Below are 25,515 nucleotides of genomic sequence, written 5' to 3'. Positions count from 1 at the left end.
CCATTTTGCACCAGATTAAGAGTAGGGACGCTGCTGCAGGGGCAGGGTAGGCAAGGGGGCAGAGGACCCTGCCTACCTGGTTGACAGAACACAAATGATCCCTCTTGGACTTCTAAGGGAAGGGTAAGCTAGTGAGGGACGTTGTGTTTAGAATGTTTTATTGTTTTGTATGAGCGCTGCTATCCTGTGCTGTGACTGAATATAAAGATCTTAAAGATGGTAGACTGTACAAAGCGTGTTTGTGTTGAATGCTTCACAACTACCGGATGTTCCTGAGGGAGTTAAACAGTAAAGCAGAAGGTTCAGCGCTGTTGTCTACTGCATTAGAAATCTGAGGCCTGAGTCTTACTGTGGTTCAGACACTGATATGTTGTGTGGTCTTGGGAAACTCAAGTGAGTTGCCTGACCCTCAATGTCTCATCCATAAAATGGGAGTATTTACGTTCTTTGTGATTAAGTCTGTATAAAAGAATAAAGTAAACGTGCACAATTTCACATTAATTTGCACAAGTGATTTTTTTCCACTAGTTTTGCCAAAGCCTAAAACATATGAGAAAAATATTTAAGACAAATGAAACAAATTACTGAGATTTCAGCTGGAAAGACTGAGTTCCAACACTGATGAACCCAGTATTTGACAATGCAGCACACAGAGAAGTGCCTTCTCTGCATTCTGATGACAAATCTCTTGAGCTTATACCTTGTGGCTTCACTTACTACAGTTGCTGAATGGAATTGCTGTATGTCCTCTTGTAAAACTTTTCATTATGAAAGGAGTTGTCTGGCTGGCTGGCACAGGTTCCAACTGTGGGTATCTGTTAAAAAATGTGATTATTTTAAAGCCCTTATCTTGTTCTTGACAATCTGAAGCCTGTTTCCATAGGAACAGAAGCAGCAGTAGAGTCATTAGCACTGTTGTAGATTTTTGCTGTGACTGCTAGCTGAGCTTTGCAAGAGCAAATTTTTAAACAAATCCTAAAGAGCCTAAAGATTTTAAAAATTGTTATGCTGTGGTTGTGCAGGAAGCCACAAATAAACAGTTCTTTGCCTCCATCATAGCATCTGCAAAATCTTAGACAGCACATTTGTTTGGGCTATACATAGCCTGGTTAATCCAGAGTGTCTTTTCTCAGGCCTGGTTTACACTGGGGGGAGACGGAAGGGGGCCAAGCTAAGTTGGTCTAAGTTACTCAACTTCAGCTACAAAAATAGCATCTTTACTGCGGTAGATCGACTGCTGCCGCTCCCCCGTCGACTCCGCCTACGCTTCTCCCTCCGGTGGAGTACCGGAGTCGACGGGAGAGTGCTTGGCGGTCAATTTATCGCATCTTCACTAGATGCGATAAATCGACCCCCCGCTGGATCGATCACTCTGGAGGTAAGTGTAGACACGCCCTCAATGTCTGGTTCTTTGGAAGGAAACTTCTTCTTATTTTGTAGATAAAAGTAATTTCATTTTTGGCAAGCTGTTTGGTGGTCAGGTTTTTTTTGCAGGATGGTAGCTGGGAGAAAACCCTCACAGAAATGACTGTTCTATGTCTAATGTTGCTTTCTGAGGTACTGGAGTTGTTGGGGAGAGCTTCATGCCACGACCTATGCCTTTGATTAAACATCAGATCTTTATGTCCTTTCTGTAGGGTGTAGGCTGTGTCTATTATTGGTGTAGATTGCTAAGAGTTGTGTTAGAGAATGCTTGCTACCAAACACTTTGAAGGAAACATTTGTGTGGTTTTTGCTCAAGAAAACACTGCTTGCCGTGAATGATGATTATCAGTCTTTCATTTCTGAGTAAGTCTGCTGAGAAGCTTGTGGTAAAATAATTCACTCCATATGTGGATACTTCAGATCTCCCTTTGCTCTAGGACCAGACCTGACTTTAGTACAGCATCTGACTGACTGCGTCGTGGATGAAGATCATGTGTTCCTGCTGGTATTAGAAGACCTGTCAGTTTTCAGACCTGTTAGAAGCCTTCAGTTCTATTGATCATGGAAGGGTGTTGATTTTTCCACAAACCTTAGCAGGAGTAAATGGTGCTTTTCAGCAGCTTTGTTCTTTTCTCTATGAGAGGTTCCAATGGGTGTTAACTAACAGCTGCCCGTTTCATAGAATCATAGAACTGGAAGGGACCTCGAGAGGTCATCTAGTCCAGTCCCCTGCACTCATGGAAAGACTAAGTATTATCTAGACCGTCCCTGACAGGTGTTTGTCTAACTTACTCTTAAAAATCTCTAATGATGGAGACTCCACAACCTCCCTAGGCAATTTGTTCCAGTGCTTAACCACCCTGAAAGGAAGTTTTTCCTAATGTCCAACCTAAACCTCCCTTGCTGCAATTTAAGCCTTGTCCTATCCTCAGAGGTTAAGAAGAACAATTTTTCTCCCTCCTCCTTGTAACAACCTTTTTTGTACTTGAAAACTGTTATCATGTCCCCTCTCAATCTTCTCTTTTCCAGACTAAACAAACTCAATTTTTTCAATCTTCCGTCATAGGTCATGTTTTCTAGACCTTTAATCATTTTTGTTGCTCTTCTCTGGACTTTCTCCTATTTGTCCACATCCCTCCTGAAATGTGGCGCCCAGAACTGGACACAATACTCCAGTTGAGGCCTAATCAGTGCGAAGTAGAGTGGAAGAATTACTTCTTGTCTCCAGGCAAGGTTGAGCAATTCCCCTGGTGTGGCCTCATGCAGGTGAGTCATTGAATTGTAGCTTCCTTGCTGGACAATGGCTGTTGATGGGTTGTTTGACACCCTACTCGGGTGTTGGTTACTTTCCTTGCTCTTGCCTCAAGGGAGCTAATATCTGGCTGATTCCCCAACTTACATCATGTTTTAGTGACAACCATACAACACAATTCTCATAACTTCATATGCATTGATGATATACATATATGGATAGAGAAATGACTTTCAGCAGATCATAAGCTTTCCCTTGATATCTTACAAGGCATGCTTTATATGTAAGATCACGATTACATAAAAATGAGGAATATGGGGATTACAGGATGCTCCCCCAAGGTATAGAATGTCACACTCGTGTCTTGCTTACAAGAATCCTGCTAATACATCCCAGAATGATGTTCGCTTTTTTGCAACAGTGTTACACTGTTGACTCATATTTAGCTTGTGGTCCACTATGACCCCCAGACCTCTTTCCGCAGTACTCCTTCCTAGGCAGTCATTTCCCATTTTGTATGAGTGCAACTGATTGTTCCTCCCTAAGTGGACTACTTTGCATTTGTCCTTATTTAATTTCATCCTATTTACTTCAAACCATTTTTCCAGTTTGTCCAGATCATTTTGAATTATAATCCTGTCTTCCAAAGCACTTTCAACCACTCCCAGCTTTGTATCATTCGCAAACTTTATAAGTGTACTCTGTATGTTATTATCTAAATTATTGATGAAGATACTGAACAGAACCAGACCCAGAACTGATCCCTGCGGGACCCCACTTGTTATTTCCCCAAGGAGTCTCAATTGTGGGATCTGCAGGTTCTACTTCCTTATCCCTCTTACTCAACTTATAGATGGGGCTGTTTGGGGGATAAGGGAGTGGGCACGGAGTGCACTGTTTTCAGTATGTGGATTACACTCAGTTTTAAATCTTCCTTGACCAACCTGGATGACACAGATGAGTGCCTTAACTAATGTCTGTTTTGAGACAGGCATGACGGCTAAAATTTGGTCCAGATGAGTTTGAATTGGTGATAGTAGCTTGAGGGAAGGAGTTAGAGGATATGGGACAACACTGGCCCCTTTGAGGGTATTTGTCCGCTATCAGTTGCCCTAAATGGCAACTTGGACAGTGTGATAGATCCTCAGTAGTCTTCAAAGAATTAGTTTAGTAGGGACCATAGTAGCTTCACACTATCAGCATCTGGCCAGGGGATTACAATATTTTCTTTCTAATGCAGACCCTGTTACAGAACAATTCAATATGGAAACTGAAGCTGGTGCAAAATGCAGCAGCCTGCTTTCTTAAATGGTATATTTCGTTAAGAGCCAGTGCTAGGGGACCTATATTGGTACTTACTGGTTTCCAGGTGGACTTTAAGCTGTTGGTTTTACCTATAAAACCCTCAGTGGCTTTGGGCCTGCCTATTTGAAAGATCACCTTAAAGAACGTCTCTGAAATAAATTTGCATTATTTCTGATGTTTAAAATGTGGCAAATATTTTACATGGGTGATTATCTGGGTTGAGGGATGTTGGTATGTTTATGCATTTAGGGCTAGCTCTTTACTTAGGCAAATAGGAAATGAAGTCAGTGGGCGTTTTGTCTGACAAAGGCAGGCTTATTCAGGTCACGCTATGGTAAAGTCAGTTGGTTCTTTGAAACACATAATGTGTAATTACTCCTGACATTAACTTCTAGTATTGCTTGTCATTACCTGTTCTTGTGTGTCCTAGTAGAATGTGTTTTATAGTATACTTCAGAAAGAGAATCTGCTACAGAATAAATAAATATTATGGGTCTCCAGGGAGCTAGCAGACTTGCAAAACGGAGCTCTTTAGTCCAGGAGTGCAGTATTGGTTGCTTTTCTGGGTTGCATCTCACTCAGAAATGTAAAGAAGCTGTGAAGTGACATACATTAATTAGCAAGATTCGATTATAACAGCTTCATGAGATACTTAATGTGTGTGTCTATTTTAAAGTGCATTTAATGTTTTGACCAAAATCCTTGGTTAATCCATTGTAATTGGAAACAGATATGCTTGGGTAGCATGTTTCAAAGTTTTGGTGAGACATAAATTCAAATCTCAGCATTAGCATTTCGAAAGGTTTAATGCCGGGAGAGGCTTATGCAGTGGTGAGCTGGAACCAGTTCGCAGGAACTGGTTGTTAAATTTAGAAGCCCTTTAGAACCGGTTGTCCAGCGAGGGACAACCGGTTCTAAAAGGGCTTCTAAATTTAACAACTGGCCAAAAGTGGCGCCTTAGGCACCGACTCCGTGGGTGCTCTGGGGCTGGAGCACCCACGGGGAAAATTTGGTGGGTGCAGAGCACCCACCAGCAGCTCCCCGCCCCGCGCCCGGCCCCAGCTCACCTCCGCTCCACCTCCTCCCCTGAATGCGCTGCCCTGCTCTGCTTCTCCGCCCCCTACTCCGCACCCAGTTTCACGCGAATCAGCTCTTCGCGCGGGAAGCTGGGGAGGGCTGAGAAGCAAGCGACAGCTACATGCTCAGGCCCAGGGAGGCTGAGGCGCAGGTGAGCTGGGGTGGGGAGCAGTTCCCCTGCATGCCACCCCCCGCCCCCGGCTTACCTGCTGTGGCGCGGGCAGCCCTCCTCGCGCCCCCCCCCCCCCCCAGCTCACCTCTGGTCCGCCTCCGCCTCCCTGGGCCTGAGTGCGAAGCCGCCACCTGCTTCTCAGCCCTCCCAAGCTTCCTGCGTGAACAGCTGATTCACGGGAAGCCGGGGGGGGGGGCGGGGCAGCGTTCAGGGGAGGAGGCGGAGCGGAGGTGAGCTGGGGCCGGGCGCAGGGCGGGGAGCTGCTGGTGGGTACTCTGCACCCTAAGGCATCACTTTTCATGTGATCAGTGGGGTGGAGCGGCTGCTCCCCCTGCTCCCCCCCAGCTATGCTCCCCCGCCCCTAGGAGCCAGTGGGACCTGCCGGATGCTTCCTTGGAGCTGTCCCAGGTAAGCACCGCTGGAACTCCCCACCTCGCCCCCCGGCAGGTCCCTCTGGCTCTTAGGGGCAGGGCGGGGTGGGCACCCACTACGGTGGCCCACGAGACCTCAGTTCTGGGGGCTGTCAGGGGACGGGGGAGGAGGGTGGATGGGACAGAGATCCTTGGAGTGGGGGGCATCAAGGAACGCTGGGGGTTGGATGGGGCAGGAGTCCCGGGGGTGCGGCGGCGGGCCACAACCTCCTCGTGGGGTAAGGAGGGTACCGGTTGTTAAGATTTTGGCAGCTCATCACTGGGCTTATGTTTGTGATGGTGATTATGTTACTCTGTGACAGTACAGAGTTGGAGAGTAGGGTCTGCAGTGTGAGAGCCTTGCAGATTCTGAAACTATTTAGGGTACTGAAAATTGTTTTCCTGTGGTCAGGGTGCTGCAGTGACAAAACACTGCCCTTTTTAGCTATTGCTGGACATGCACAGATACACTGGACAGTAAAACCTCGCTAATCTGCTCTTCTACAACCGCATACTTACCCAAGAGAAGTTCTCAGCTTTGCAGTTTACTGCATTTCAGAGAGGTGAGACCTTACTTGTGAAGAGGGAGGGGAATACAGGTGCAGTCATACTCTCCATGGGATGGCAGGGAGGACAACATATCCCTTTTCTATCTCTATCCCCCAGCACTTAATACCCTGAAACAGGCTTAAGGCCCTCATTGTTTCTCCTGGTGCTCTTTCCAGCTGCTTCTGCCTGGGGGCAAGGCCAGGCTGTTTGTGCTCTTGTGGCTTGCTGAACCACCATGGGGGTAAGGAGAAGACCTTGCTGGCACCTGCAGGATTGAACTGAGTGGGTGAAAGGGATGAAGCCTGTAGAAAAGCTGCCCCTCTCCCTTCTGCTTCAGCAGCAGCTTGGAGATCTATTGCCTGTGCACTCCTGCAGCATCAAGCCCCGCTCTGGAATCCAGTAAAGATGCTCTTATTTCTGTCTTCAGTTGGTGGGAGGCATTGCCCCCTGTCTTTGCCCTACACCACTGCTCGTTGGAAGGCACAGGGCAGATCTGTGAGAGACTCTCCCCCTCAGCAATAAGGCAGTAACCTCCATTTTCACATGCTCCTGCAGGGGCTTTTAGTGCTGGAGCAGCACACAGGCATTTGTTCTATTATAAATGCTGCTGCCTAAGAGGAGAGGAATAAGATGGCACATATTAAAGCTTTGCACTCTCCATGCTACCATAATCCTGCAGCTAATGGACAGGTTCCTCTCCATTCCTGTGGCAGCCCCAGAAGAGCTACGTGAGCCCTGGAAGCCCTTACACCATGCATCAGCTGGAGGGGAAGAGCACCAGCACCAAATAAGTGCCCTTACTTGTTTCAGGCTGTTCTTGAGTGCTGGAGTGAGGCCAAGGATAACATGATGCTCTGACCACTTTAACCCTGCCCTGACACCTGGAAAGGAACAATTGTCCATTTGTTTGGGGCACTACCTTGGGATTTGGGAGACCTGGATTTAATTCCCTCTTTGGCCATGGACTAGCTGTATGACCTTGGGCAAGCTACTTAATCTCTCCATGCTTCAGTTCCCCATCTGTAAAATGGGGATATTAGCACTGCCCTTCCTCGCAGGTGCTGTGAGGATAAATACATTAAAAGATTGTGAGGAAGTTGGATACTACAATAATGGGCTTGATCGAAGTACCTAAGACAGATACAATTACTTGGTATTCCCCAAATCTCATTGGTCCACAATGGGTTAATGAGGTTCTTTGTAAACAAACAAAAACAAAAAAGAACTACTTAATGGTGTTTTTGTTATTTACAACTACATGTAACACTAATGTTCAGTGAATATTCACTATGTGCAGCATTACTCTGTAGATTGTCTTCAGTGGAAATGTGTCTTACAAATGAAGGAATCATATTATTTAGACACAAACATAGGTCGCTCTTCCAGGCTTAGGAAATGCATCCAGCTCATGGGAAGTTACAGCTCTGAGGAGAAAATGTATTGCACCTGCACAGTTTGTATGCTGGTTAAACTTCGTCATCCTTGTCACTTCTATACTTTTAAAAGCAGATGATGAACAAAGAATCATGTTGACGTGAACTGGCACAAACTTTGGCCTAATCTTTAGCAATCCGAGCTAAAAGGATTTGAAAGGGTTTAAGCAGAGGTGAACACTGAAGTCTTGATTAGGCAGTAGGAAGTCATTTATAATTTACTTCATTGTTACTTGGTGAACTGCTGCTGGCTGCCTTGTCAACTGTAACATTAATTTTTTTTAATTTGGCCTGCAGGCTCTCTAACTTATTCTGTGTTTGTGAAATTAACATGTACATGTTTTTAATTATCAGGAGATAGAAATTTTGGGCAATATAAAGTGGGATTTCTTTTTTATGCCAGGTTCGCTATCTTTTGGAATGGATGGAGGAAGATGTAGAAGAAGCAGACGAAGCTGATGATACAGTAACTCCCGAGCTTTGTCACCCATTATGCCAGTGCTCAAAATGTGAGCCAATACAAAAGGTTGGAATTTTTTTCTGTTCTGTAGAAAGAATAACTTTTGCATTCCTGTAGTTAGGTTTTTTTAGTCCAGGGAAATAATATTCCTATTCTTCTGCACAGCTGCGTCTCTGCTCACAAGAGTCCTGTAATAAATGTGCACAGATCTTAATAGAGTTCATCACCTTATGAGATGAAGTTGCCGTACTTGATAATCAGGCTGTGGAAAGGATTGGAATAGAGAATCAGTGTTCAGAAGCTCATTTTGCTTTCTGATGGAGGAGTGGAAAACTTGTGTTTTTGGATTTTCTTCTTCACCCCCTTTTTGTATTGTTTTGGTCCAGGATTTGTAGTCCATGTTTTCAGTAAGTTCTGAGTAACTTCACAAACGTGAGGGTAAAGATCAGCTCTGCTCTAGGCCTCCCAGTTGTTTCCTTTACCCCCTTATCTGCTCTAGGCCTCGCCAATTTCTCTGCTGATCTTGGCCCTTGATAACTTGCCCTCTCGGCTCACGGAACATTTTATTCTTTGGTAATATCTTAGCAGGAAATTTCCTGTCCTCATAAATATCAATACAATATTTATAAGACCACTTTATTGTTTATCATATCTTTCATTCAAACTGTATCTAAAAAACTAAAGAGCTAAATAAAATTATGGAGAATTGTTGTCTCCCTTACCCATTATTTATCATATAGCAGAGAGAGAAATGGGCTATGATATGGGATTAATCATGTTCCTTCTTGGAAGCCACTGCCATGCCTCCTAATGAGGAGTAGTATTGAATGCATAAATACTGATAACTGTTTCCTTAGAATACATGTTTTGGGTCTCATTTGTGGAAATAAGGAATGCTCATAATTTAAAGAAAATAGAAAGTTAATTATCTGCAACTGAGAAGGAAAAATGATTATTGTGACTGAGTGATGGAATCTCTTGCTTACCGAAACAAGGGCTTTGAGACATTTTAGTTTAGCTAACTGGTAACTGTGGAATGACCACCTGGCTCTCGAATAAAAATAAGAAGGCATTTGTTAAGTAATCTTGCAACTACACACTGCAGTTGGGAATAAGGAAGAATGGGAAAGGTTCACTACCATTGTGAAACTTTGGCTTCCATGCAGTCTGAGAGAGCAGTAGAACAGGACATTCTCTAAGTAGTCTGTAGGCCACATCCCAGTTGGATCTCAAGTGACTTTTTCCATAGACGGCCTCCAAGGAATTCATGCCATATAGCCCCCTCCTACTGTTCTGTCTCAGTCAGGGTACTGTTTCCTAAAGGGCTGTCATACGAATGCAGATCAATAAGGTTTAGCAGATCTGCAGAATTCCATTTCCTCAAAGTTTGTGATTTCCCAAAGACTATAGCAATTATTAGTATACACCATATTGTGCCATGGATTGTTTCCATAGGACTGGAATTAATTTTAGCTGTAGTTGTAGCCCTCAAAAACTGGATCTTCTCATAGCAGGGAAGTAAACTAAGTAATATCTGTCTCTAAGAATGTAGACTGTGTTCAGTTCTATAATCAAGTGTGTAAAACAAATGTGAGGTGTAACATTAACTCCTACCAGTCATACCATACTATATCCCACTAGAGCTAACAACTAATGCAAGTCTGGATCTCTTAAATCACCTGTCAAACTGAGCAGTTTTCAGTCCCTGCTAATAATAAAAATCTTTTTGTGAAATTTCTCTATAGTAACCTATCTTGTTTAAGGAAGGGAAAAATAAGACAATTATCCGTCACCAGTGCTCAGGGCCAGTTCTAGGGGTGGGGCAGCAGGGCGATAATTCCCTGGGTGCCAGTTTTCAGGGGGCACTATCCTGCTGTGCCACTTGCCTTTTTTTGCTACCATCTGATTGGCTGACTCTGTGGGGTTTTTTGGGTTTTTTGGCTGGGCTTGGGCTGTTGATGCCAGTGCCACCCAACTGCTTGGCTTTACCAGGTATCTCACTGAAGGTCTTAAATAAGACTCCCTGGACAATAGTGTTTGTAATGTCTGTCTGCCTGTTTCATATGTACTATGCAGGTATTTAACTGCTCTTTACTGAGTAGAAAGTGTTGTGATCAGTTTTCTGTGGTTTTTATTCTTTCTCCCAACAGAAGCTTGCAAGAATCCCTGCTAATGGACTTGGAGTAAATGTTACAAACCAGGATGGCTTTACACCACTACATGTGGCTGCACTGCATGGGCATCCTGAGTTAGTCTACCTTTTGTTGAAACACGGTGCCAATATCAGTGCAAAGAATACTAACCATGCTGTACCTCTTCATCTGGCTTGTCAGAAAGGTCACTTTCAGGTAACTGGTTCACTTCATAGCTATAAGCACAGCAGGTAGATTTTATTGGGGTGTGGGTGGTAGCTGAGTAAGTGTGTGTCCTTGGAGGGAGGAGACTAGAACGGGGACGAAAGGGGACAAATTCCTATCCCCTCTCTGCATTCCAGGAAGTGGGAGGGTTGGTTAAGGTAGCAGAGGCCAGAGTATAAAGGGGACTTCATATTATTGTTCCTTGTGCTGCTTTATGCTGAAGAAGCAGACTGGGCACAGTGAGGCGCTCTGTCTGCTTGGGTAAGGGATAAAGCCTCTTTCAGTAGCCTCAGCATGGACTGTGCTGGGCTAGCCTGAGGATTTTGTTTTGAAGGGTGAAGTGAGTAAACTAGACCAGACGGGTCTGGCCCCTTGTTTTGGAGAGGGGACACAGGATGAATGTATTCCTCCTAAATGTTAAACTTGATATGGTGCCTCAGGGACTCCCTTCCGAATCCAGAATGGTGGTGGGACTTGCAGGAAGGCAAGCTATTGTCACTTTGCAGCAGTCAAATGCAAGTGGGTTATAGCTCTGCTTTACTGCACAACCTGACAGACCTGAGGTCTCCCCACACTCCTGAAAATCAATAGTAGTTCCCAGTGTGTGTGTATCTTCTTTATATTAGTGAACACACACATGCAGATATCAGAATATATATACAATTTCAAAACACTTGATTATAGGCAGTCTGTCATAAAGGCATGTATGTGTCCTCTGCATCCATTGTATTCTCTTAGTGAGCTTCTCTATATGGTACAAACATAGAAACTAAAGGTATTTCAAGAGAATCTGTGATCTAAATAGGTGAGGCCTTGATGGTTCTCATTAACTCACTGGGCCCCCAGTCCTACTTCTATTGGAGATTGTGGGAGTTTTGCCATGACTTCGGTTGGAAGCATAATCAGGTCCAAGAGACTGTCTTGACTTGTCACTTGGCAGCAGTCAACATCATGCAATGAAAATTAGGCCTTCTGGAGTGAAAGAACTAACCCATTAGCCCGCTACACTAATCTGCTATATACATTTCTTCAATCTGCAAACTACTTTGATACTGACTTCTTACAACTCATCTTGTGTAGTGTATTAACAGTGAGAAATATCTTTACATTCAAGTGAGGCACATTTGGGTGTATTAAAAATTATTAAAGCTTCCATATATAGGCAGCTGGACACTTCTTATTACAAGGTAGAATGACTTCCCCCAAATTAACCATTTAAAGAGGGCTTCTAGACTGAAAAGATTTTAGTTTTGTGATTACTTTAGCCTCCCAAGCTCAGACACTTTTCAGATACCTATGCTGTGGAGTAGGCTTTTAATGTGGTTTTCATGTACATTTTTGTGGTTGAACTTGATTTAATCAGATTATTAATTCCTTGGGGCAGGGATTGTGTCTTCATATGTGTTAGTACAACACCTAGCACAGCAGGAATCCAGTCCTGTTGTGGGGGGGTAAGGGTGAGGGTTGGCCATCCAGAAATATTACTGATAACATTCTCAGCCCAGAGTGTATATTTGTAACATCACTTACTAGAATAGATTTGTTTTGTTCTGGAATAGAAGGCCTTGACCCTGGTCTGTATCCCAAAGAATTGTCACTGTTTACATTGTTTCCCGTGTGCTTTTTGTATTGTATTTGGCATGGATGTGTCAAAAATGACAAATTGAGCTTTCAGAGTAATAGTTTTAGTCTCCACAAAAGAAATATATACTACAGGATATCACCTCTAGCGGTCTCTTCATCATACGTATGCTTAGAAAAAAGTATACACCCAGTAACACACACTACGAACTATGGGTCAGTCAAACATTTTTTATGTGAAAGAATTCTTTTCACTTCAAAACAAAATACAACTTCCTTATTGGTGGTCTGAACTTTGTGGCCAAACAAGCAAAGCAGTTTGCATCAGGTAGTGCTGTTAGCTAATATTTCACGTTCCAAAATAACTACGTGGTTTTGGAAAATAGTCGAGGTAAGCCTGACATAGAGCAAAAAGGAAGTTAAAGGTTTTTATGTCTTTAAAAAAACCTCCTATCCAGAAAATTCTCCTAAGAAAGAGAGAGAAGATGCCTCCCATGCTGCAGTAACCACTCCCTCAGTACTGAAATTGTTTATGTATGGGCTTTCTCCTTCTTAATGGCCTGAAATTACTGTATAATGTAAGTGTTGGCTCAAATGGAACCATTTCATATCAAACATGTTATAATAAATGGCTTGTGAACCGGCTTTTCATACATGTTTTTATTCATTTTTAGACTGATTTCAACCCATGTTTAAAAACTTCTGCCTCATGTTTAAAGATTTAAAAAGAAACTAATTTAATAGCTATCTGCTAGCAGCAGAATTTCTGCTAACAGACCTCATGAAATTAGCCCTGCTGAGACTGGGAGTGATGCTGTTTTAAGTAGATTTTCCCAGGATTTCATCCCCTCTCCATTTCATTGCCTGGCTTAGTCTCCCTTATGGCTATGTATTCATATACTTTGGGTCATTCTTTTCTTTGTGTTGTGCTCCATTCTTCTCTGAGGACGTGAAGTCATTGAGTTCCTTTTACATGCACTTGCTGCTGCATTTTTAGATGGAATGTGGTCAGTGTTGGACACACCGGAGTTTAGTTTTAGCGTAACGTGGATCCAGGGATTGAAACTTCCTTCTTCCCTTCAGAAAACTGTAGTCAGGTGGATCCGTTTCATCCTGTGGCATGTTCATCTCCTGGGCTTTTCAGAGGGTTTGTTCAGTGTCTTTTGAGAACTTCACAGAGGAAGAAAGTCTCTCCCTTCAGAGTTCAAGGATATGTGTGTGTATATGCATGCACACATTGGAGTCCTTACGGGGGAGTGCTACATTCTTCTGCTCTCTAATCATGCAGCCAGAGCAGGGAGACATGCCACTTGAAGCTCTGTGAGTGGTGTTCAGTTCCCTGTTTGGTTCCAGGCGCAGCTGCGGACATGGGAAGTACTGAAGGAGAAAAATAAGCTAGTTGAGGTGGTGGGGAGGAGAGAAAGTGGTTGAAAAGACTGATGTAGGGGAGACAGTAAATGGAAGGGGAAAATATTGGATGTGAGAAAGCAGGTGGAAAGGACAGAAATGGAGAAGGGGATGAGAAATCTGATATTTTTCTTCCTTTTCTCTCTGGAGTGTGGAAAGAAGAGAGGAAAAGCCAGTACAATGGAATGAAAATGAAGAGAACTTTAGAGAGAGAGAGAGAGAAAATACTAAAGAAAATGTAAACAAGGAGGAAAAGATGTCCATGAATGGTCAATGAATGTTAGTTCTCTGGTGTTAGACTGTATAGTACTTACCTGCCAATTATCCTACAACTCCCTAATCTGCTAGGATGAGGGATGCCAGGATGGCGTTGCTGTGGAGCATTCATCCTTTATAAGGTCATTGGCCGTGTGTGTGTGTGCGTGCACACACATACAATTCACATGTTCCAGAACCAGGTTATTTATTTTACTGACTATATGGGACTGGTGAGGAAAGTTTCAAATTAATTTTTTTTAACCTCTAAGGAGCAAAAGATTAAAACAAAGTAGGTAGAAAACTGTGCCAGATGGTCAGCAGTTGACCCGGAGAGAAGCATCCTTCTACTGCTTGTCAGCCATGATGAGCGCTGTGTCATCCAGACAGATACCAAGCAAAGCATCCAGACTTCAGACAGAGGAAAAATCTTTTCATTGTTTGGATTTTCTTTGAATGTTAAATTTATATTGGATCCTTTAAAGATCTCCTCCAACCTGTTTATTTTAAAGGAAAGTAAATTGCATGCAGCGTTCCTAGATTAGATGCTTAAAATAACTAAACTTTCTTATTGTGACCAGTGGAAATTTATACTGAAATTACTGCTTTTTCCATCTATCTGTGTTTGTTCTCCATGAACTTAACTTCCCAAAGTTGACTGGTAAATTTGGGTGCCTCCATTTTTGGCAGCCCCACTTTGAGCAAGCCTGGTTTTCAAAAAGTGCTGGGCACCCAAAATCACAAGTCACATTTGAAAATGCAGGGCCAGGTAAGTCTGATGGGCATAGGTAACAAAGCAGCCTTTAGATTGTCTGCATAAGATGCTCCTTATTGGCATTACAACAAGTTGGCACAATATAGGAACATGGAGCAAGGGGTACACAAGGTTCAAGAATCCAGATTCTCAATTTTTCCTAGTTTGAACCAGTGTTCTCTGCATCAATGGGACTCTTAAATTAAACCACTGGTTCTGAGTATCTGAAACACTTCAGTCTTCATTTACAGTATCAGAAAATATATTCCATTAGAAGTGTCATTAATGGTGATTCAGTAATGACAATGGTATTTTAACTCTATGATTCTGGTAAGTTAAAGTATTTTAAACTGGCATTTTAATCTCTCTTCCCATAGGTAGTAAAGTGTCTAGTGGATTGCAATGCTAAACAAAATAAAAAGGATGTACATGGAAATACTCCCTTAATTTATGCTTGCTTGAATGGCCAACATGAGATTGCTGCCTTGTTGTTAGAGGTAAGACTTCTTCACAGAAAAGGTTATGTTCAAAATATCCTTCCTCTTGTGATATTTAAGATGGAACCTTTAATATTACAAGTACTGAATACAAAACATTAGTATTAATACTAGTAATGCATTTATCCTTTAAAACTGCTGGAAGGAAAATTCAGAGCAGTTTTGTATCCCTCCCCCATTAACTCCATCCACTATGGTGTTTTGTTTAGATAAATACTTCTGTAATGTTATTGCAAGTAACATATATTATTTAACAACTTAGTGCCTGGTGTCTAGCTTTTCTGCTAATGGTGTATGTCATCAGAATTCCAGATAACTGGTAGCAAAAGCTGATAATATACCAAAAGCATTTTCTTCTTAAAGATCTCTCTCAGGCCTCACCAACATGAGTGGGATATGTAGCAGATATATGCAAAATGAGATGAGTTGATTCATGAAATTAAGGGGAGAATGATCATTGTTGTAGGGTTTATTGCTGTTGAACTCACTGTGGAAATCTACACTTTCTGTAAGTAGCTGTAAGGTTTCTAATTGATTGTTTTGGTGTAGTACTCTGTGCTTTTTTACAGGAGACAAGAAGAAAGGTAGTGTGATGCTATTTTTTTCCTTATAACATTTAATTCAAATGTTTACTTTTCCTTCCAGCATGGGGCCTCAGTCAACCTTTCTAACAGAAAGGGAAATACAGCACTGCATGAGGCTGTGTTAGGAAAACATGAAGTCTTGGTAGAGCTGTTACTTCAGAACGGTGCTTCGAACCACATTAGGAACAAAAGACAGTGTACACCTCTTGACTGTGCTGAGCTGGTAGGTGAAGAAAGTCCACATCTACTATTAGTTGTTCCATTTTAGCTTGTTCTAAACTCCAGTATTAATCTCTTAGGAGGAAAATGGAATTGTACAGGCTTGTCACATAACCATTTCCAGCCAAACATAAGCGAGGATTGTCAGGAATATTGTTAATTTAAAATGATAGGTGAGGGCAGGAAATCCTGAAGCACAATGAAGCTCTAGTGCTCATTTGATAAATCTTGTTTTTGATTAACATCTTACAATATCATTTCTCTCCTTCTCCTTCAGTTTTGTTTTATCACAGGTCTGTTGAGAATTTCCAGCTAAACAAAATTTCCTTCTGTTTGAACAGCCACATTTGAGTTCTTCAGTAGCATTCTAACTGTGCTTCCAGAGGACTAGAAATGGCCTTATTTTGATTCTTTCAATTCCATGTAGCTTCTGTAGAACTGTCTGGCTAAAACAGCATGTACCACAAGGAACTGTGTTGCAAACATATTGGTAAAAGCAAAATAGAATTGGGGTACCCATCTCTGTTAACTCTTAATGAAAAACTGCCATTGGTTACTTATTGAAATCTACAGCAAAATATGCCATCAGGGAGGGAAAAGATAAAACAAAACACTCTTTAGTAAAAGAGGATGGAAGCTTTAAGTATATGCAGAGCAAGTAATTCTCTGACTTAAATTATCACAGGATATGCTTCATGGCTGGGTGAGTCAGGGCAGTCTGAAGGACCATATTGTTGAGTACTAGAATTCTTTTGCCTCCCTTAGGAGAATCCTTGCTTGGCAGAAGGGGAGGAAAGAAGTCCATTGAGGGAAGCTGAATGGTTTCTACCATAGATGATAGTGAGGCAGATTGTTCAAAGGAATAAGGGCTCTTCAGATTGTTTGTTTGTTTTTCTCCTATCATATATTTCCAAAATCCTTTGTCAGGGAAAGCAATGTTTTAGACCGAGGCGGGCAAACTTTTTGGCCTGAGTGCCGCATTGGGTTTTGGAAATTGTATGGAGGGCCGGGGGTCGTGGCCTGGCCCCCACCTCCTATCCGCACCCCCCCGGGACCCCTGCCCCATCCAACCCCCCCATTCCCTGACGGCCCCCCCCCGGGACCCCCGCCCCATCCACACACCCCCGCTCCCTGTCCCCTGACCGCCCCCGGACTCCTGCCCCTAACTGCCCCCCGCCACCCCATCCAACCCCTCCTCTTCATTCCTGACTGCCCGCCTAGAACCCCTGCCCCATCCAACCACCCCCTTCTCCCTGTCCCCTGACTGCCCCCCACTGCCCCATCCAACCCCCCCTCCTTCCTGACTGCCCCCCTGGGACCCCTGCCCCCATTCAACCTCCTGTTCCCGCCCCGCCCCCTATCCACACCCCTGCTCCGAACTCCCCTGCCCTCTATCCAACCCCCCCTGCTCCATGCCCCCTTACTGCACGGCCTGGAGTACCGGTGGCTGGCATTGCTACAGCCGTGCCACCTGGCTGGAGCCAGGCCATGCCCCGCTGCCACTGCGCAGCACAGAGCACCGGGTCAGGCCGGGCTCTGCAGCTGGGCTGCCCCAGGAGCTCACAGTCCTGCTGCCCAGAGCATTGCACTGGCGGTGGAGTGAGCTGAGGCTGCGAGGGTGAGGGGACAGTAGGGGAGGGGCCGGGAGCTAGTCTCCTGGGGCAGGAGCTCAGGGGCTGGGCAGGAGGGTCCCGTGGGCCGTAGTTTGCCCACCTCTGTTTTAGACCCATTTGCAGTCCCTCTTGAGTACATCCCTTAGGTGCCTGGCTTGGCTTCCTTCTCTTCACTGTGTTCCAACCACTTGGATCTCTGGCTTGCAGTGCCCTGTGTTACAGCGCCTGTAAATACGACAGGCCTAACTGTATTAGGCACCTGCAAGAAACTTTTCTTTGGGAGCCTGTGACCAGTGGCTAATTATAGTGACCTCAAAACAACTTCTTCAGAACAAATATATTGTTTATTCATCCAAAGGTGCATAACCTCGCAAGCAAAGAGAAAAGGGTTAAAACACCAAAAGTCTATATGAATCTGGTAAAATCTAAACTTTCCTTACAAATTCTGGTAAGCACCATTTAACTCAACTATATCCATTTCTGTGCTGGGAGCAACATAGCCCTGCTGAAGCTTCTCTCTCTCTCTGTTTCCCCCGAGCAGCTGCTGCCCAGCCCCGACTTCCTGTCTAGGTGAGGGTTTTAATGGTTTAGTATCCCTTTGATCCTAGGTTCTGGCCTTGGGGGAATAAATCAGGAACCAGGTAGGTAGGCATTTCCTGATTCAATAGTGTCTCTCTTTCCCCCTCTCCTCACTTTCTGTTAAGGACGCCTAGTATTCTCTGAGGAGGTTTCTATCTCTTTTTTCATTTCCTGCTTGTTTTTTTTTCTTAACAGCCCCTTTGATTTAACTCTGTGTAGTCAGACAGAATTAATATCAAGCAAATAAACTGGGGTACATATAAAATTCATGCAAAAATAATACAGCTCCCCCTCATTCTTCACATCCATACATCCCTCTCTTCTTATGCAAACCTTGCTCATTCTCTGATTGATTTCTCATCTTGATTACAGAAACCATTTTTTCCAGTCCTCCATTTTCTTCTCTCCTCCTCCAATTTGATATCAGTCTCACTGCTAGTTGTATTCCTCACTCCAGCTATCTCCACATTTTCCCTTCACTCCCTTTTGCTGTTTCTTACCATGTCAGACTCAAGCCCTTCTCAGGCTCCCCTTCAGAGGTAATGCATGATCTTGCCTCCAAATCTTCTTGCTTCAGCCTATTGCCTTTTCTTACTCCCTACTCTCTTCCTAATCCAGCCTCCTTACCACTCCCTTTATTGTCCTTTTTCAGACAATATGCTACCTTATGCTTGGAACAGTTCCCCACTCCTTGCCTGCCTGGTGTCCTCTCTTCCAAGAATACATCCTACACTAGTCTCATCTTCTCTAGTAACCTCCTCACACTTTCCCTTACCTGAATTATTGTCTGTTTGCCCTCTGGGGAGTGCCTACCTCTTGTAACACACTGTGTTCAGTAAGTCAGGGAAATTTAAAGTGACTGTACTTTTTTTTTTTTTTTTTTTAAAGAAAATGGGAGAAAGATTATATTTTAAAATATAAAACAGCAACAGCCTTCTTTCTGAGCCACATGGGTATAGCCACATGTGTATAGTCATGCTCTGAGGGAAGAGCACTGGGAATCTCCTATGGCTACTCCCCTAGTTATTGCTTTAGTAATGCTTTAGAAATCAAGAAGATATTGGGATATTCTAATTGGCTGTGAGTGATGGGAATTCTACCTAAATAATGTTTAGTTAAATGCACAGCTCTAACTTCCCCATTTAGTAATAGCAATAAACGCTCCACAATATTAAATTACCCGGGATTATTGCACTGCGTGGGTGATTACAGTCACTCTGCTTTCAGCTTTGTACTCTATAACAGCCCCTAAGGTATGTGATAGTGGCCCTAAAGTGCACTACTGCCTGGATCTTATTACATCTATTATTTATTCATAAATTAGATCAACCCATAAATTACCCGGTTTAAAACAGCAATTTGTAGAATTGGTAACTTTCATCTTTTCCAAATCTGGAATATTTTAATGGTAGACCATCTGTGGAGAATACAACCTTTAGCTCACCAGTTTGGAATAGCAGAGCCTATGGAACATTAGATGAATTTCTGCTTCCATTTAAACTTTAGATTAAAATATTCATGTAATTGTAGGTTTGTATTTATAAAGGTGTATATCATGCTGTTTGTTGCAATCATTTTGGCTGAAAATGATTAACCAGCACATTCTGCATTGACTACTAGAAACCTAATGTATACTGATGTTTTCTTTGTTTTAATAATGGTGAAAACTGAAACTCTTGTTATTAAGAATTCAAATATCATGAAGTTGCTACAAACAGCACCAAGCTATGCACCATCATCAGCGGAGGAAGGAGAAACAGACTATGGGCAGCATGTTACTATCAAGATCAGGAAAAAAGGTATGTGTCACATTTTTATTAGTATAAATAGAAAGAAGAGATTTGGGGATGAATTTGTGCTAGATCAGATATTCTCTAGTATTTATTTTATACATAAGGAACTTTAAGGAACAGTCAACTGCTTTACGTACTATTTATTACAAGTAACATCTAAATTTACTGTAACTGAAAAAGATTGGAGGAGGGAAAGTAATTTGGCTGTTAAATTTACCTTGTGCATTTGATGTTACTTTGCGTAACTTTCATAGTCTCTTCTGAGTAGTCAGTTTTCTCTTTTTGCTTGTGAGTCTCCATCACACGCATCAATAGAAGAGAGACATGTAACAGTGGGGAAAATGTGGCAGTAAAAACCATCACAGCTGCTGGGGAATTGAGGAGAGGGTAGTACCTGACACTGCTTTTAGATTACTTTTTAAAATTGTGACTAGATTTCAGGTTGGCTGTTCCTTTTACACAGTATGGAATCTGTAATGTACAGAGGTCCATTTGTGTTTATACAGAGGGAGAAGAGAATTTGTTAATTCAGTATTCCTGTGTGTTTGCTTTGTGGTCTTTTCTTAATATATGTAATGGATAATTTTTTAAGAGAGGTGTGTGGAAAGAAGAGAGAGTTAGGATCTATGTTACCTTCACCGAAGATCTATTTAATCTGAAAAAAATATATTCAAGTAGTCAAGTAAATGGGCAGAATCTGAGTTTAAAGTGATTTACACTGAAAAGCTGCCTTGGAAACTGAATGAAGGAAGTACTCTCTGTAGTTGTGCTAACTAGCTGCTCATGTTTGGAAACAAATACAATCAGTGCTACTACCTCTGCACTAAGCTATGGCAAAGTGCCAGTCTTGCCTTAAAATCCACCTGCAGTTTCTCAGATGAGCTGATATGAGGGGGAGCAATACAACAGGAAAGATAAGTGACATTTTGCATTTGTGCTTAGCATCAGAAAAGGGCAGGACCTGGTGTAAGGAAGACTTAAGTCTCTGCTTTTGTTTGTGTACATGCAGCCAGTTCGACTTGTTACATCCCAGTTGATCACAGGGCAGTAGCATTCTGTACCTATGCTGAAATACACATGTTCCATGAATTTGAACTCAGGGGTCGCAGTGGTTTTTGTCTGCTACAGGAAGCAGTGTTTTTTTTGCTTTGCTAGGTTCATAAGGTAACCTGTGGGTCTGGTTAGTGGTCCTGAAATATCCTGACACCTGGTGCAATCCAAACCAACACACTGAGGCACACACTGCTTGCCTACCTAATGCATACATACGTTATGTATTTTACAAACTTCGCATCCAGGGGTAAGTTTACACTGCAATTAAAACCCACAGCGGGCCCATGTCAGCTGATTCAGACTTGCGGGATCTGGCTAAGAGGCTCTTCAGTTACGTTGTAGACATTCAGTCTCGGCTGGAGCCCAAGCTTGGGGGCCCTTCGACAGAAGAGCATCCCAGAGCTGCGCTCAAGTCTGAGCCCAGACATCCATACCACAATTAAACAGCCCTTAGCCCAAGCCCAAGTCAGTTGACACTGGCCACCTGGGGGTGTTTAACTGCAGTGTGGACATACCCAGGAAGTCCTGGAGAAGCTAAGTGCCTTTCAGTCTTCAGCCTTTCAGAACCATGATTACAGCCCGTAACTTCATTTATTTTTATATGTTAACTTTTTAATGTAATGTTGTAACCTCCTCCAGGATGAATGGAACTGTATTTTTACTTTTTTTAGTAGCACCCAGATGTTTGGAGTCAGACATATCCTTTTGTTTGTTTTGCCCTAAGGAACAGTGACGGACTAAGTCCAGCATTCTTTCTAATTAGCTTGTACCCATATGGATGTTTTGCCCTACTTGCCTATGCTTCAAACAGCTTAATAAATGTTCACTACGGGGAAAAAAAATCTTATTTCTACCAAAATTAGTTAACTTATTTAATAGATAAACTTCAGTATTGATTTTTTGAGGTTTTTCAGTCTCTCTACAAACATATGTATCTTTGTTACCATAACTATGACATCAGACACTTTTGGACAGGCATTAATAAGGTTGAATCAAAATATAATGTGTATATTTTAAAATAATTGATTTATAATGATGTCCAAATGCATGAATGCAGTTTGGTTTTCAGTGTTGCTACTATTTTCAAAATTATAATGCTTTTTCTGCGACAGGACTAATCACATCTTTTCATGAGAAATATATTTTTAAAAAATCAGAGTTTTAGTAGTAGTTTAAATTAATGTTGGGAGCTAATTAGAATCCACGGTACACAATGCCTGCCTCTCTTGGGAAGTTTGTTGCTGTAACAGTGGTCACAACCTCCACAGCAGGTTTTTGAAGCTAGAATGTGATACTAAGAGCAGCCTCTGGGCCCTTAACATGTGATCAGTTTAACCATAATACATCAAGGCTTTAGTTAACAGAGGGATTTCAGATTTTGGTTGTGGATCAGGCAGTAGGTCTTAGTGTTGTGAATGATGATGTTGATAATTAAATGAAGTTGAGTCACTGCTTTAAAAACTTTGGCCAACCTGCAAATTTAGGTGAGCTTTTACAAATGATTATTGCCATTTTCTGATATAATTTTTCTTAAGAAAGATGATAAACATTTTGTAGTTTAACAAGAGAGTTAGAGAAATATCCTGATGCGAGAGGCAGAAATGCTACTTTCAGGAATGATGGTGGCAGTTTTATAGAACAGTAAGATAGCCATGACATAATAAATCTGAATAACACTGGAGTTATGTGGTGGTGATTCATCAACTGATTCTGACTTGGAAACATTTGAACTGAAGTCCCTGAACTTGAGAACTATTTTTACATAGTTTAACAAAATGCCCTTGTGAAGCTGGGACAGTCATGCTCATCTGATCAGGGCTGTTTCTTTCTTTTTGCAACTTCAAATGGCTTAAAACATCCAATAAGAAGAAAATGTGACTGGTTCAGATGACTTCTGTTATAGGTTTTTAATGTGATTTTAAAAATTAAGTTCAGCAGATACCACTTTTCTATTCAAAACTGTTCTAACTTGATTCTAAAATATGATTGAAATTTAATTTCTCACATCCCATCTCCATCCTCCCCTCCTGTTTTTTTTAACCTGTAGTAAATGTTAAGCTACCTGAGACAGCAGATGATCCCATCAGCAGACGACTTCAGCTGGTCCAATCAATCAACAGGTTTAACAAGTAAGCATAGAAACCTCCTTGAAATACCACTGACGTCATTTCCCAACAAGTAAGAAACATAACTTTTTAAATAAAGAAGAAAATGGGCCAAGCATATATCACACTCCAGATAAGCTTTGGCTGGTGTTTTCAAAGCAGTCTAAGGGATTTTACTACACATTTCTCATTAATTTTAATGTGTGGCAAAATCATCTAGACTGCTTTGAAAATATCCTCCAAGCACTGCTTCACTGAGATATTTGAAAACTATGATGATGATGACTTTTTTGATAATTGCAGATACTTGTATTTAAGCTCTTATACATAGAATCATAGGACTGGAAGGGACCTCGAGAGTCATCTAGTCCTGTCCCCTGCACTCGTGGCAGGACTAAGTATTATCTAGACCGTCCCTGACAGGTGTTTGTTTAACCTGCTCTTAAAAATCTCCAATGATGGAGATTCCACAACCTCCCTAGGCAATTTATTCTAGTGCTTAACCACCATGACAGTTAAGAAGTTTTTCCTAATGTCCAACCTAAACCTCCCTTGCTGCAATTTAAGCCCATTGCTTCTTGTCTTATCCTCAGAGGTTAAGAAAAGCATTTTTTCTTCCTCCTTCTTGTAACCACCTTTTACATACTTGAAAACTGTTCTTATGTCCCCTCTCAGTCTTCTCTTCTCCAGACTAAACAAACCCAGTTTTTTCAATCTTGCCTCATAGGTCATGTTTTCTAGACCTTTAATCATTTTTGTTGCTCTTCTCTGGATTTTCTCCAATTTGTCCACATCCTTTCTGAAATGTGGTGCCCAGAACTGGTACTCCAGTTGAGGCCTAATCAGCATGGAGTAGAGCGGAAGAATTACTTCTTGTGTCTTGCTTACAACACTCCTGCTAATACATCCCAGAATCATGTTCACTTTTTTTGCAACAGCATTACATTGTTGACTTATATTTAGGTATGGTCCTCTATGACCCCCAGATCCCTTTCTGCAGTACTCCTTCTTCGGAAGTAATTTCCCATTTTGTATGTGTGCAACTGATTGTTCCTTCCTAAATGGAGTACTTTGCATTTGTCCTTATTTAATTTCATCCTATTCACTTCAGACCATTTTGAATTATAATCCTATCCTCCAAAGCACTTGTAACCCTTCCCAGCTTGGTATCATCTGCAAACTTTATAAGTGTACTCTGTATGCCATTATCTAAATCATTGATGAAGATATTGAACAGAACCGGATTCAGAACTGATCCCTGCGGGACCCACCTGTTATGTCCTTCCAGCATGATTGTGATCCACTGATAACTACTCTCTGGGAACAGCTTTCCAACCAGTTTTGCACCCACCTTATAGTAGCTTCATCTAGGTTGCATTTCCCTAGTTTGTTTATGAGAAGGTCATGTGAGATAGTAGCAAAAGTTTTACCAAAGTCAAGATATACCACATCTACCACTTCCCGCCCCCCCATCCACAAGGCTTGTTACCCTGTCAAAGAAAGCTATCAGGTTGGTTTGATGTGATTTGTTTTTGACAAATTGATGCTGACTGTTACTTATCACCTTATTGTCTTCTAGGTATTTGCAAACTGATTGCTTAATTATTTGCTCCATTATCTTTCTGGGTACAGAAGTTAAGCTGACTGGTCTGTAATTCCCTGGGTTGTCCTTATTTCCCTTTTTTATAGATTGGCACTATATTTGCCCTTTTCCAGTCTTCTGGAATCTCTCCCATCTTCTATGACTTTTCAAAATTAATCGCTAATGGCTCAGATATTTCCTCTGTCAGCTCCTTGAGTATTCTGGGATGTATTTCATCAGGCCCTGCTGACTTGAAGACATCTAATTTGTCCAAATAATTTTAAACTTCTTCTTCCTTTATTTTAGCCTCTTCTGATCCTACCTCATTTTCACTGGCATTCACTACATTATACTTCCAGTCACCACCAGCCTTCTTGATGAAATCTGAAACAAAGAAGTCATTAAGCACCTCTGTCATTTCCCCCGTCATTGAGTAATGGGCCTACGCTGAGTCTTCCTCTTGCTTCTAATGTATTTGTAGAATGTTTTTTTTATTACCCTTTATGTCTCTAGCTAGTTTGATCTCGTTTTGTGCCTTGGCCTTTCTAATTTTGTACTATATACTTGTGTTGTTTGTTTATATCATCCTTTGTAATTTGACCTAGTTTCCACTTTTTGTTGGACTCTTTTTTGATTTTTAGATCTTTGAAGATCTCCTGGTTAAGCCAGGGTGGTCTCTTGCCATCCCTCCTATCTTTCCTATACAGTGGGATAGTTGGCTCTTGTGCCCTTAATAAAGTCTCTTTGAAAAACTGCCAACTGTCTTCTATTGTTTTTCCCCTTAGACTTGCTTCCCATGGGATCTTACCTACCAACTCACTGAGTTTGCTGAAGTCTGCCTTCTTGAAATCCATTGTCTTTATTTTGCTGTTCTCCCTCCTACCATTTCTTAGAATCATAAACTCGATCATTTCATGACCACTTTCACCCATGCTGCCTTCCACTTTCAAATTCTCAACCAATTCCTCCCTATTTGTCAAAATCAAATCTAGAATAGCCTCTCCCCTAGTAGCTGTCTGCACCTTCTGAAATAAAAAAATGTTTCTAATCTGT

At 42.1% G+C, this 25,515-nt stretch overlaps 1 protein-coding gene across 13 annotated transcripts in view; it reads left to right on the top strand.

Annotated features, from left to right (window-relative positions):
- Positions 1 to 25,515, top strand: part of ANKRD27 (ankyrin repeat domain 27) — a 76,154-nt gene that overhangs the window by 44,426 nt on the left and 6,213 nt on the right. For 12 of the 13 annotated variants that reach the window (XM_043526460.1, XM_043526458.1, XM_027821121.3 and 9 more), the window contains 6 exons: positions 8,027 to 8,149; positions 10,234 to 10,431; positions 14,815 to 14,934; positions 15,580 to 15,741; positions 19,617 to 19,728; positions 22,823 to 22,904. In XM_043526460.1, the coding sequence (XP_043382395.1) occupies positions 8,027 to 8,149; positions 10,234 to 10,431; positions 14,815 to 14,934; positions 15,580 to 15,741; positions 19,617 to 19,728; positions 22,823 to 22,904 (797 nt within the window). Of the gene's footprint in view, positions 1 to 8,026; positions 8,150 to 10,233; positions 10,432 to 14,814; positions 14,935 to 15,579; positions 15,742 to 19,616; positions 19,729 to 22,822; positions 22,954 to 25,515 lie in introns of all 13 variants that reach the window. The other variant, XM_043526461.1, reaches the window with a different exon arrangement.

Source organism: Chelonia mydas, chromosome 12, assembly GCF_015237465.2.
Source record: "Chelonia mydas isolate rCheMyd1 chromosome 12, rCheMyd1.pri.v2, whole genome shotgun sequence".
NCBI lineage: Eukaryota > Metazoa > Chordata > Testudines > Cheloniidae > Chelonia > Chelonia mydas.
This window is presented reverse-complemented; position numbering and strand designations above follow the sequence as displayed.